Below are 14,488 nucleotides of genomic sequence, written 5' to 3'. Positions count from 1 at the left end.
ATTATTTCTTTGTGTTGGGAACATTTAGAATCCTTTCTACAAGCTATTTTGAAATTTACAGTTGTTAGGGCAGGAATTGTGGTGCAGCAGGTAAAGCCACCGCCTGCAATGTTGGTATCAAGTATGGGCACCAGTTTGAGTCCTCGTTGCTCCATTTCCAATCCAGCTCCCTGCCTGGGAAAAGCAGCAGAAGATGGCCCACGTGCTTTGCCCTGCCACCCATGTGGGAGACCTAGAAGAACCTCCTGGCTCCTGCTTTGACCTGGCCCAGGCCTGGCTGCTGCAGCCATCTGGGGAGTGAACCAGCAGATGGAAAATCTCTCTCTGTCTCTCCTTGTCTCTCTGTAACCTTGACTTTCAAATAAATAAATATTTAAAAAAATAAATATACAATTGCCAATCATAGTTATCCTACTGTATCCTGTAGAATATTTGAATGATCCCATCTATGATTGGAACATTATCTAATTGCATCATATATCTAGTTTTTTTCTTAAATGGATCATATATGGAACTTTTCTGAATGACTCATGATGTATGCCTCTATGGCCTAGATACTTAGGAATCAGAGAACTGGATCTCAGTATTTAAATACACATAAATACAGCTTCTTTGGAACACAGCCATGTCTGTGCATGTATATGTGGTCAGGCAGTTAAATATCATTTATTTATTTTAAAGGTAGAGGGACAGAGAGCAAACACACAGAGTGAGAGCTCCCATGATCTGGTTCATTCTCTAAATGTCCACAATTGCTAGGACTGGGCCAAGAGGCAGGTATTCAATCCAGGTGTCTCACATGGGTGGCAGGAACCCAACTGCTTGAACTATCAGAACTGTCTCCCAGAGTCTTAACTGGGAGGAAGTTGGAGTCAGGAATCAAACCTCAGTACTCTGATGTGGAGTATGGGCATCTTAACAGGGGCCTTACTCCTAGGATAAAGGCCCTCCACCTGGCAGCAAGTATTTTTTAGAAAAGCATGTTTCAAGCTGATCCCACATGTAATAATTATAAACACAAAATATTGTTTGAAAAGGATAATATTTGTATGATTATGTCAACAATTTTCACAATGCAGATCAAGGTTTTAACCTTCCCCCAGTCAACCAAGAGCATTCATTTACCTCAAGTTATTCAGAATTTGTTGAAATAGGAGAAAGAGAAGGAAAGGGCTGATCCCTAGGTTTTGCCTACCAATATGGGGTGTTTTTTGTTTGTTTGTTTAAATTCATTCAAACACAATGGTCTGGAAACTTTTAAGAATTTTCTAAATTTCTTAAGTAAATCATTTCTGATGACCCTGGAATGTGAGGTCTTCTCTCCCAGAGTGGGGCAAGCTGTTTCTCTCCCTAGCCCTTATTCCCAAGGGAAGATCAGGGACAAACAGTTCTGATAAACGAACTTTGAACCAGCTGAATGAATAACTCCAATAAAGAAGTTTTAAACAAGAAGAGTCTGAGTCTCTTAATTAACCACTTAAATTCTAAGCACTCTTTCTACTCATCTCTCCTACACAGGCATGCCTAGCTACGTAGGGACAAAAATCAGTTAAGAAAATATAGTCCTTTTCTTAGAATATATGAAGAGTAGTGTGCTGTTTTTTTTTTACTTCTCTTCTATATTCAATCATCTGTTTTCTCTTAAGCAGTGACTTCAAAATGTTTTGATCATACCCCTGAATAAAAATATATTTTACAGCATTATCAAGAATATTTCTAGTTATGCATGTGCTTGAAATAAGATGTCACAAAATGGGCAGGGTATTTGGCTGAGTGATTAAGATGTGCTCATCCCAAGTATCTAGGTTTCAGTCCCAAGTCTGCTTCTGGCTCCAGCTTCCTGCCACAGCATCAAATGATGGCTCAAGTAATTGAGTTTCTGTCAACCATGTGGGAAACCTCTACTAAGTTCCTGGTGGCTTTAGACCTGGCCCAGCTGCTTTGGGCATTTGGAGAGTGAACCTGTGGATGGGAGATATCCCTCTCCTTCTGTCTGCCTGTGTGTGTGTGTGTGTGTGTAAACAAATAAATAAATAAACATCCTTTACAAGTCAGAGATAAAATTTATCTTTACTCTGTGTGATGTACTCTGTATTTTCTGTGCTTTAAAAAAAGTCACTCACATACAACTAAATTTATTTCATGACCCAGGTGATATTCTGTGACTGATAACTTGAAATATACTTCCCTAAAGGCATAATGAGGTGAATAAAACCTTTGTCCCTTCATGGTATAGCTCCAGATGCTGTGCTTTCACATCGTTCTGTTTTGATAGCTCTACTGACCCCACAGTTGCAGGAAGCAATCAGTTATTAAGGCTATCACCATAACATTTACTGTAGAAATCAAGATGCTTTCAGTTATATTTTATCAAAACCCAATCCAAACCTAAAGTGATAAGTATGATCTCATGTAACAGGAGAACCATGATAATGTTAACTTCAAGCATAGCCGTATACAGGGACTAAGATATTTTTATTTCTTCTCTCACCTCTCTAAGTTGTCTTATTTTCATTGAGATCTACTCTACTAGGTAGGGATCATGTCTTGTCCCAAACAAGAATCCCCACAGTTCACAATGTAAAAAGATGAAAAGTGCTGCTCCCCCTCACTGTCCAGATGAAATCTCATGGAAGCATTCTGATTGGCCATGCTTTAGTACTCCTACACAGGCATGCCTAGCTACGTATGTACTCCCCCTTGAACCCATCACAAAGTCCAGATATATAAAGGAACTCTGATTGCTTCATTATGATCTCATGTTCAGCCCTTGACCTAGAGTGCAACAACAGATTGACAGTACCTCCAGGCCCACATGGAAGGGGGAAAGTGAGGTAGCTATTAAAATAAGGGAGGGGGCATTTTGCTCAGACAAGTAGAAAAATCAAGGAAGATAGATAGGTAGACAAATTAATAGTGGTACTTATAGAAAGATAGGTCTTGTGTGGAAGTATAAATAACTCTCTTATCAATCAAGTCAATTTAGCAGCAGACTTTGTGACATTCTGTGCCCTTTTAGGAAGACAAGGGGAGGAAAGTGGCAGATAAACTAAAGAAATAGTGAATCCTGGTTTTTGATATGCTAAATTGGAATAACATTGCAGGTAGCTTCAACAGTGCTTGCTCCTTCAAGGCAGAATCAAGCAAAGAAGCTGAGAAAGATGCTAAGGACAACTTTTCTTTTTGTCTTTGGTTACAAAAAGTATGTTAAAGAAATATAATCCCCAACGCACAGCTCTTATAGGATGAAGGGCATGTGAGTATCAGGCATTAAGTGCTATTATAGCCATTTACAAAGATAACACTAATGACCATTTCCTGTAGGAGTGAATAACATTGAGTCCATTTCCCATGCTGCATAGTTGATTGTGTCTCTTACATCCAAGCTCTTCAGCTGATGCCTTCAAATAACTCACAGCAGGTGTTCTTAAACCAAGGTCAAGTATGGATTCTGTATTTCTGAGACAGTGGAAACTTAGTTAACCCACAGGGGTAGAAATCAAGATCTTTGCCTCATTGGTCCCTTACAGTACCTGCAGAGCTAACTCAATGCAGACCATTTGAGAAGGAAAAAAAATTTAAATAAAAGATACCTTTGACAGCAATTATATAGCAGCTTTTGAAAGAACTCCATATGATTTACAAACTTTAAAGACAGTTTTTCAAAACATTCTCTTATGGCTGGTAAAGTGAGAGGGTAGTAAGAAGATAGAAATAAGACAAGAGCCCTCTGCTTTCTTCCTCTTCTAAAAGCCTTTCCTTCATCAAAGGAACACATGGCTGCTGAGCAGCAGCTTACCATTTTTCCAGGGTCAGGTCACTTGTCCTGCTGCTCTAAACTCTGCTGAAAGCTAGCTCCTTGGGGAGCCCCAGCTGTTGGGGCTGGCCCCTCTTCAGTCTGCACACACTCAGAAGGAAATGTCCCTTGCTGAGAAGGCGATGGTGTTGGGGGGAGAATCCATCTACTGTCAGGAAGTATCAATTAAATGTGGATGCCAATTAATTTAATTTATATTTCTGCATGAAAAATGTCATTCCATTATACATGCACTGGAAGGATGCCAGGAGCCCAGGTTAATAAATTACATCTCTACTGACATCATATGGAATCATAAACTAATCATATACTTATTAAATGCCCACCTGTGCTTGGGGCTATACCTTGCAGAAATCCAGTTGAAATAAGATCTGTCAAGTAGGGCCTGTGCCTACCCTGTGCTCCTCTTCTCCTAGCTTTAGGCCTGTCTCCTGGGAGCAACTCTAAAAACAAATAATCAATATTCAATTACCAGTGGTTCTGAATGGCTTCACTGGATAAATCAGGGAATGAACACTGAGGAAGTATACATAATCTCCACTTAATCAGGGAATTGGTCTGTTCCAGTTAACAGGTTCCCTGCCATAATTGATATGGATTCACATCAGCTGGTGGAGGGATGAAGGTTATGAAGCTCCCACTATGTGCCAGACTTGCTGCGTGTTTGATTTTGAAGCCTTATGGCAGTCTGTCAAGGTGGGGATTATTCTCTCACCCTACTCCACCCCTGTTTTATTTTTATTTATTTACTTATTTTAAAAGATTTGTGCATTTGAAAGGCAACGTGTCAGAGACAGAGACATATACACAGAGAGAGAGAGGGAGGGAGAGACAGAGAGAACTTCTATCCACTGGTTCCAGTATACACTAATGAAAAGGAGGTCAGATATATGGAGTATCAAGTAATTTGGAGGTTTGATATTTTCCACTAGTAAATATCATCTAACTGAATTCAGGTAAAATGCCCTTTGAGTAAGTCAAATAGACAGGAGCTTTGAATGGGGGAATTAATTATTGCTGTTCTCTCAAGGAAAAGAATCCCACTGTGGCAGGAAGAATATAATTAATGGGAGGTAAGCACCAACAAATCACTCCCTAAAATATTAATGCTATCAAAGAACAGCTGGGTAATGAGAAAAACTTGACCCTTGGGGACTGCAGAGGCTGCTGCTGTAGAACTTTATGTACTTGTGATGTAATGAAATTCCTCTCCATGTTAACAGCAATAACACTAAGAAGTGTGGTTCTGGGAAAGTTATTAGCAGTAAATATCTCTTTGTAGCTTTAGCATCTTATAATTATTCCATCTTACTTTTGCTGTGATTCCAAATTACCTTTCCCCTTCAGTGCTTAGGATATATTTACAACATTAATAACACTCCTAAAAACAAAATAGGGTAAAAAAAAATCATTAAGCCTGGTAAGAACATTTTTTTTTTGGTAAATAAAGGCCCAGTACCTAAAAAAAAAAAAAATTCTGCAAAAACATTTTTCTATGTGTTTAAATTCTTTAAAACAATATAAACTGTCCCAAGAGTTGTTGGTTGATTAAAAAAAAAAAGCCCTAACTTAATTTTGTTTTATTGAATAGCTTTTTATTGTCCCAAGAAACATCTATTTCTAAGAGAATACGGTTAAATATTTACAGTCCTACTGAACATGTTAAATGTGTTGGACATTTAGTTTTACAGGGCTATAAACCGAAGGATAATCCCAGTATTTAAAACTTAGAAGTCAGAAGCAATTCTTTAGTTGGAGTACACTTTAGCTTAGATTTCATAAAAGGAGCCATTTTATTCGAAGTTTGTTTGTTTGTTTGTTTTTTGTTTTTGTTTTTGTTTTTTTTTTTTTGACAGGCAGAGTGGACAGTGAGAGAGGGAGGAGAGAAAGGTCTTCCTTTTGCCGTTGGTTCACCCTCCAATGGCCGCCATGGCCGGCGCAGCGCGCTGAACCAATGGCAGGAGCCAGGTACTTATCCTGGTCTCCCATGGGGTGCAGGGCCCAAGTACCTGGGCCATCCTCCACTGCACTCCTGGCCATAGCAGAGAGCTGGCCTGGAAGAGGGGCAACTGGGACAGAATCCAGCGCCCCAACCGGGACTAGAACCCGGTGTGCTGGCGCCGCAAGACGGAGGATTAGCCTAGTGAGCCGAGGCGCCGGCCTTTTTTTTTTTTTTTAAAGAATCTCTAGAACAGACTGGACCATCTCGAAGCTGCAGGTGCGACAGGCCCTCGCTGTTGCACGCTGGCATCGCTAGTGCGCAGCCCATTTGGTTTCACTCACTTTGCCAGCATCTGCATCAGGGACAAGGGTACTCAGCGTGTTTGACAAATAGAGCCATGCCAAACACATTCACACATCCCCATAAACGATGAGAGGTAGCTCATGGTGCAGCAAAAATAAATTCTTTAATTTGGCCCAGGTTTCACATAACACCAGTCCATAAGGCAGTTACGCCTCTAAAGGATCAGTGCCCCTGCAAATAGCACATGGAGGATACATCATTTAAAGAAATGTGTTTCTTTGCCCGAACAGAAGTTCAGATCTGCTCAATTGTCATTCATTTTGTTCTATGTCCTTTAGGGGCGCAAACCGCGAAATCAGGCCCAGTTCGGGTGCGCGAGCCTTGGCTGGCGGAGGGGGCGAGAGGCGCGCAGCATAGGGTGGGCGAGGGGGCGACGGGGTGTGAACGTGGGAATACCGTCCCTTTCTTCCGGGAACCATGGTGACACAGGTGGAAAGCTCAGTGATAATGTTGCCGACCCGTAAATATCCTGTTGTGAGTCCCAAACCCCGAGAATCGGTGTCCTAGGAATGAGGAGACAGAAGATCTGACAAACTTCAGTCACCGCGTGGACACACGTGGAACCCCGCACCCTCGACCTCAGTGCGCACGCTTGTCTGGGCTGGGTGAGGGCTGGGGTGTGTGTCCCTGAGGTCCCAGTCCCGCAGGTTTAGCGTCCGGTCCTGGGGGAGCGCGATGGGCAGGGGTGACAGGGGTAGGCCGCGGACCGCGCGTGAACCAGAGAGTGCAGAGGCCCCGCAGCGCTCGCCGCGCCCGCCATGATTAGCTCCATTCGCGACACCCGGGAGGGCGGACTCTCTCTTCAACCTCATGGTCTCCTCCTTCTTCTTCTCCCTCTTCCTTTTTAAGGGACGCCTCGCTGGCAGGGCTGTCAGCAGCTGGGAGGCCATTTGCACTTGGCGGCGGCCAGTCTGACTCCAGCTCCTGTAACAGGCAAGGGCGGGGGCTGGGCAGCCGCACGCGGGGAACAAATTCTGCCTCCTTCGGGCTCCTCTTGGGACCAGGCTACAGGCACAAGTCGGGACGCAGTGTGGTCCTGGACTTGGCAGCCCTCGCCCTATGAGATGGCTCCCGTGAGGAGTGGGGAGGGAGGTGGCCGGGGGGATCCGCGCGCCCCTCGTGCCCCTCGCGCCCCTCGCATGGTGAGCCTGGCAAAGGGCGGCAGCAGCAGCCTCAGCGGCAGCCTCTGCCAGCACCTCCCATGGTCCCTCGCCAACTCGCACCCGTGCACCATGCAGACCCCCTGCCTGCGGAGCCCTCAGCGCAGCCCCTGTTGCCTCTCCGGCCACCGCTAGCCTCAGAGGGAGCGGTCAGCCGCCCGTGCCATACCCCGAGGGAGGCGGAACTGCGGTGCCAGGAGGCAGTCCCAGCTCAACCCTTCGCTCTCCAGCTGCGTGCGTCCCCTTCCCCGCCGCCCAGGCATCCAGAGGCGATGGGGGCGCTGCTGGCTCTCTGCCTCCTGGGCTGGCTGCCCTGGGGACCTGCGGGTGCCCAGCAGTCTGACGAGTACTGCCGCGGCTGGTTGGCCGTGCAGGGCAACCACCACGAGGGCTTCCAATGCCCGGACTTCGACACGTTGGACGCCACCATTTGCTGAGGCTCCTGAGCGCTCCGCTGCTGCTGAGCCGAGGCCAACGCCAGGCTGGAGCAGGGCGGCTGCACGAAAGACCGCGGGGAGCTGGAGCACCGGGGCATCACCGCGCATAAATGCCAAGCCCTGGGGAGAAGTCCCCCGCAGGCACGCCGAGAGCGTCCGAGTGCTCTCGGGGGAATGCGCAGGCCTCCCAGGGTCTGTGCGCAGAGTGCACGCAGCAGCCAGGTGGGGGGAATCAAGGGAGGAGTGGGTTTTCTGGCCAGGAGGCCTTGTTCCTTTGCAGCCCTCGCGAGTCCCCGCGAGGGACAGCGAGGACCAGGAGTTTACACCTGATGGTCCAGGAGAGGACGCTGGAGGTCCGGGGAGGAGGCGGTCGGGGTAGCACTAGAATACGGGTGGCTTTCGGGGCGGCGAGGGGCCACCGTGGTGCCAAGGGCGTGGCAGCACGACTGTGGCCCCGCTGCGCTAAGCAGCTTCAACCTCTTTCTTCTTCTCCTTTTCTTTTCTTTTCTCTCTCTCCTCCCTTCCTTCCTCCATCTCTCTCTTTCTCCCACCATCCCTGTAGCGTTTTTAAGACACTGCTCCACTCTTCCGACTTCCTTTCATTTCTCTGCATCGAATGAGTCTCCCCAGCCCACCCCCTATTGTCACGCCTTTCAGCAACACCCAGGACTTGGAGGTTGAGATTTAGAAACTGGGGTCGCAGGGGCCTCCCTGCCCCCTATTCTCGCGTCGAGAAACACGGGTCAAATTTCCGTTCACTTCAGAGGGAAATAAATCACGACCCCAGCATAGGAAATTTACACCTTGAAAAAAAAAGTTTCCACCTCAATCGGACCGTCAGGGAAACCCCTCAGGCTCCAGGCCACGGTTTTATGGTGAGGAAACCCGAGAGGCGGGCTGAGCCCAGAGCAGGGCGGCGGGGGGGGGGGGGGGCGAGGGGGGGGGCGAGGGAGGGTCGCCCAGGCCACAGCCCGAAGCCGGGGAGGGTCCCGGGAAAGGCTGGCGGCCTCACTGAGGAGGCCCTCCTCCCGAATTGCTGCCTCCAAGGAAAGCGGAGCCAGCCCTCTGCGGGTCCACCAGGCTCTCAAGGGAGTGAATTGCGGGAGTCCGGGATTCGCTGGCCCTGGCCTGCTTGTTGATTAAGTGAGTGTGTGAGTGCTTGGCGGGGCGCGCCATGAGGGCCTCCATTTACCTCCCTTGCCTTGCTCCACAGTACCATTAACCGCGGGAGAGTGGGTGGCCGGCAAGGGCTTAGACCTGGGAGTCCCCTGAGGTTGTAGGCTGTCAGCCACTGGCTGTGTTTTTGGAAAAGTCAAAAAAGCCCATGGGTAAGACAGCTTAGCATGTCCTTTTAACAGGCTCTCCATGGCACTTGAATCAGATCATGAAAGGGCCAAGTGCACAGTAGGACTTTAGTCAATGCAGGTTTTCTCTTCTCCCTGAGCTGGAAGCTGCATCCCATCGTGGCTCTATCAGAAGGGGAGAGACATGGAGAACTGAACCGGGTCGGGGTGGGGGATGCCAATGGGGTGAGAAATGTCTGTCTAGTAGAGAAAGAGAAATGCTCTCAGAGCTGTTGGAGCCTGGGCTGTGGACACCAACAGTGGTAATACTGAGCCTCCTCCTCCTTCTCCTCAGTTGCCCAGGCAGAGCCTAGGCTTGGGAGACCCTGATGCAAACACTTGTGTGTCTGTTTTCGCCTTGTAGAGCCCCTCTACGTCCCCTTCCTCATCGTTGACTCCATCTTCATTGCATTCATCATTCTGGGCTCTTTAGCAGCTATTTATTGTTGCACCTGTTTGAGACCCAAGGAGCCCTCACAGCAGCCAATCCGCTTCTCACTCCGCAGCTATCAGATAGAGATCCTGCCCATGATCTTGACCTCCACGAGCCTCAGGACACTTTCCAGACAGTCCAGCACAGCCACCAGCTCCAGCTCCACAGGTGGCTCCATCCTTAGAGTCTCCTTTGCCAGGATGGAGCCAAACTGCCTGGTGCTCTCACCTCCCCCACCTTACACCACAGGCCACCCAATCCACCTGACGCAGCCATCTGGTTTCCTGGTGTCACCTCAATATTTCACTTACCGCCTTCAACAGGAGCCCCCACAGCCTGGGAAGAACTGTCCAGACTTCAGCTCCAGTTGACAGGTCATGGCCATGAATCCAGCATGTAGTAAAGTGACAGACAGGTGGAGTGATGTTTCCAATGTCAAGTGCTTTGCTGAGGGAATTTCTCATGTAATTGACCAACGTCTTGGCAGAAAGTGGTAAGAAAACACAGCACTTTCTAGTCTTGAGAAAACACAGCACTTTCTAGTCCTGACTACAATCACAGAATGTCTGGCTTGGCAGATGTTATGACTATTGCATTTCAACCCATGCTACTTCTATTCAAAATATGCAACAGTTTGACTTTGAAGTCACAAATTGACTGAAAATGTTTTACTCGACAATTTAGCTGTGCAGTGCTTGGAAAAGGGCTACATGATCCTTTTTCACATCAGTTGTTTATGGAGTTATTATACAAATATACATAAATGAGTGAAGAAAAATACCTAATTGTGATTATCAAAGGATCAGTTAAAAATTAACTATGAAGTAAACTTGAGAAATCAATGAATAACCTATTTATATCTTTTGGAGTAACCTAATAATATTAGCATGTTGGGAACATTAACTTTTTAAATTAATAAGTAAATTTTGTTTTAAATATTATTATCTTTCAATAATTCAAAGTTTCAATAACCACAGGAGGAGCTTCAAGTTTTATGCACTCTTATATATTTGTTCATTGCAACACAGTTTCTATGTAAAGTCATTTCCCCAACCCACCTGAGGGAATATTTATTGCAGACTTTTTGGTCAGCAACATTTAATGTTAAAATGAAAGTTGAACAGTTGGCTCTTAAAACATTTATTTATAAAATTAGTTATCATTAAATAAAAGTTAAAAAAATGAGTTATGTATAAATGTAAAAATTGATATTTTAATATATTTACTACACTGATAGTACTAATTATTTAGTACTCACACTGTAATTTCTATGTTAATGATAATTGTGGCGTTCTAAGTCCAGCTATTGGTGTAATCATCTAATATTACATATCTCAAGGGCCACTGAATTTCATGCCTGATGATTATGTATGTATTTGGGCAAATATCCTGCTGGGTTAGAATAAATAAAATATGTTTTTATGAACTCTATTTGAATTTCAGATCAAAGCACTTCATTTTATCTCCTGAGAGATATTGTTTGTTATTCAATAAAAAGAAATGTCTTTACCTCATATCTTGAAATTAATTTTTTTTCTCCAGCAGGGCTTAGGAGAGCAGCAGAGGAATCGACATATTCAAGCAGTCTCAGTCTGAGGGCTGTACGCAGCCCTTGGACAAGTCCTTTGGTCTGTAGAGTTTTAGCAAAGCAACACTGCTTGTAAGAATCTAGATTTCTGGCTTCTTGTGACATGCAGAAGGGGTGGCATGATGGGTCCTTCACTGCCATGGGGTCAAGCCAACCCTCTTCAGTCAGGGCACCACCTGCCACTGGCTGGCTTTCTACCTGGTCTTCCCCTACCTGGCCCACCTGGCCCCTGCAGTGTGGCCTGGGAGTGCAGGTTTAAATGAATTCATACTATCACATGTCTTCCTCAGTGGTTCTTTCTGAGCACAACTGGGCAAGGATTGAAGTTGGATCTCAGAGAGTGGCTTTGTTTTCTACATGAGGGAACAAGTTCAAAGATTTGCTCAGTCTAATGGCTCTGACTTCCAGTCTCTTGCTTTCTTCCACATCCACACGGGGTCTGGTTCCCAGGTATCTCAAATTACTCCGGATAATTCAAGAAGGAAATAGTGGGTGTGAGAGGGTGGTCACACTCCTACACCATCAGACTGATTTTATGTTTGCTGTGTACTGCTTGTTTTTTCAGTTTTAAGTTCACCTTTATTGAGCTCTTATAATGGGCTGAGCACTCTTCTAATTATTTACATATACTAACTTATCTCCCAAACAACCTCAACAGGGTGGGATTATAATTCCTATTGTACAGATTTGGAAATTGAGACTCAGAGAAATAGGTCCCACAGTTAATCACTCCTGGAGTTGGTTTGCAAAAATAGATTCAAACATCAAGGGGAAACACTTGCTTTGAGATTCTGACATCTCTGTACACAAAATCCACTGCAGAGGTCAAGTGTGAGTTAAATCCTCCAAGGAGGCTGACCCAAGGAGCTCTCCTTGGAACAAATATTCTGTGAGATCCCTTTAACCATCTTAAAATGAAACTCATAACCTAACTCATAATTATAATATTATTGGCAGATAGAAAGGAGCAAGAAAAGGAAAGTAACTTGTTTCAAAATATAACAATTTGAACAGACTCAAAGAACTCAGAGGCTAACTCCTTATGCAGAATCACAGGGGTGCAGCAGCTCTGAATCCGTATCACTGCAGGTGTGTGAGATGGACAGCTCAACACAGTTGCCCTGCTGCTGTTACAGTGATTTTTCAAACAAAGCAAAAGTAGAACTTCCTTTGACTTACATAATAGTTGTATAAGTAGAGAATTTGCTATATATGAAGCCAAGAGTATTTTCTTTATAGGTGTAATGGGATTAATTTTGTACGCCAATAGGAATGGTGGGACATTGCAAAGTCCTGGTCCTGGACATAGAGTATTTATTGTGCAGGTTGCTTCATTCATTGTAGTATCTCTGTTATAACCAAGTTCTACCCAGTGAATGACAGTAGCACACCCACCTCTATCCTCAAGCCTCCTAATGCCACAGGTGCCCCCCTGCAATTCTGCAGTATCCTCCAGAGGATAGAACCATTAGGTTTGTCAGGTTTTTCTGTGACTGTATTTTTCTATCTGTTTGGAGAGCAGTTATGTCCACCAGGCTGATTAACACTAACAAATTCATACAGAGCTCACATCTGCAGATTTTCCTTCCTTAGTAGGATGTCCCAGTCAGCTAAGTTCACTGGCCATATATCATTTAAAATTAGGGAGATAATGCTACCTCATTAGACATCCAGCGATAATGAATCACATCACATTCTTATGTAATTGGTGGCATAGTGCATGTCTTTGACTTTCTATCTAGAAGCTACATAGCTGGTAGTATTATTATTCACAATCCTAGGGTAACAAGGCCATCCTGTGACAGAATTCCAGATGCTGTCCTATTCAACCAGCTTTTTTGGAACAACACTTGTGAGGCACTGTAATAGGACTTGAGAATCCCAAGATAAATGATAAGCTGCACCTCTAACTCAAGGAGCCACTATTTAACAGGGACTTGTGGTAAAAGTTATAGGTGCTTTATGAAAGAATCTTGTTACCTTTTGGGCTCTCTAGAAACACACAGTCAGACAAGGGAGGAGGAACTCATAAACCAACACTTAAACTGCATTGAGCTAACTGTGATGGTTACAGGGGAGTACAGCATGCCCAGGCAGCATGGACAAAGGGCATTCATGCAGCCTGGAAGGATTAAATTTGGAATTGGGCCTTGAGATATGCATGAAATTTGAATGAAGGAGACCAGGGTTGGGTTGGGGGGAGGTGAGGAGGAAGAGATAGAGGAAGAAAACATAGATGGAAATAAGGGGATGAGCATATTACAGAAGTACCCATGGGCATGAAACAACAAAGAATATTCTGGAAAGTAGACACAATCCAAAAGATAAGTGAGGGTGGAGAGCTCCTGAATGCTAGGGTGGTGGCTGGGAAATGTGCCAGTTGCAAGACAGACCTTGAAGGGTTTTACAGAGGGCAGTGGCTTTATCACATCTTCTTTTTGGAAGATTAGACAGCAAGGGTCAACCCAAATCACTTGGTTTTCCACAGGGATATTCACCATAACCTGCCACAACACCAGAATGCAGCAAAAACTTGTCTGATGGATGTTTTTGTTACTTTCACACTCAAACAAACACAAAAGTGAGCCTCAATATCTTCAAACCATGGTTATTATTAACAGTGAAAGCTCTATACCCTAAAAGATGGTTATGTCAATAATGAATAACATTTATTAAGCTCATGTGTATTCTGAGTGCTTTATGGATTGTACTGTTTCATCTTCACAACCCTGAAGCAGGGACTATCATGCCTGATTTGCAGATGAAATCAAGGCAGGAAGGTTAATCACGTCCAAGGGCAGATAATAATAGGAGAGCCCAGATTTGAACCCAGGCATTCTGATTTGAAACTACAATTTTTGTGACATTAGGCTTAGAAAGCCTACATTTTTCAGGAAAACATATCCATCCTAATTTCAGAAAATCTGTGGGAGAAACATTATTAATTGTGTAATATTTTATCCTGAAAATATCAGGGGTTTGAAATAAGTAGAGTTTGTGCTACATCATGAGAACATAGAATACAAAAAAGCTTGAATAGAGGTACTGGATGATAAATGTTTCTCCCCATATGCATGTGAGACACAGGGCACAAAAGGTTGATTTAGCTTTTAATTAATTTATTTGAAAGGCAGAGAGACAGAAATTTTCTGTTGACTTGTTCAGTCCTCAAATGCCCACAACAGCTGGTACTGGGCCCACATAGGTGACAGGAACCCTATTACTTGAATCATCACTGCTCCAAAGTGTATAAGCAGGAAGCTGGAGTCCCAAAAGAGCCAGACCTCAAACCCAGGCACTCTGATGTGGTTTGTGGGCATTGTAAGCCAGTGTCTCAACTGGTGCCTCAAATTTCTACCCTTAGCATGGATTTTGAGATTTTGAGTTTTTCTGGCTCTATCTCTT

The 14,488-nt window shown here is 44.8% G+C and overlaps 1 protein-coding gene across 1 annotated transcript; it reads left to right on the top strand.

Annotated features, from left to right (window-relative positions):
- The first annotated feature begins 7,829 nt into the window (after nucleotides 1-7,829).
- Nucleotides 7,830-9,866, top strand: LOC103346728 (protein shisa-3 homolog). The gene is made up of 2 exons (XM_070063913.1): nucleotides 7,830-7,941; nucleotides 9,427-9,866. The coding sequence occupies exons 1-2, from the start codon at nucleotides 7,830-7,832 to the stop codon at nucleotides 9,864-9,866; spliced, it is 552 nt and encodes a 183-aa protein (XP_069920014.1).
- Nucleotides 9,867-14,488: the final 4,622 nt, after the last annotated feature.

The sequence above is a fragment of the Oryctolagus cuniculus genome, chromosome 19 (assembly GCF_964237555.1).
Source record: "Oryctolagus cuniculus chromosome 19, mOryCun1.1, whole genome shotgun sequence".
NCBI classification, from domain to species: domain Eukaryota; kingdom Metazoa; phylum Chordata; class Mammalia; order Lagomorpha; family Leporidae; genus Oryctolagus; species Oryctolagus cuniculus.
Note: the sequence above shows the minus strand (reverse complement) of the source record. Positions and strands in the feature narration are given on the sequence as shown.

Bases quoted from the DNA above. Each gene is read 5' to 3' on its own strand.
- LOC103346728 (XM_070063913.1), top strand. From the start codon at position 7,830: ATGCCAAGCCCTGGGGAGAAGTCCCCCGCAGGCACGCCGAGAGCGTCC. The intron at 7,942-9,426 runs GTGGGGGGAATC...TTCGCCTTGTAG, and splicing joins AGAGTGCACGCAGCAGCCAG to AGCCCCTCTACGTCCCCTTC.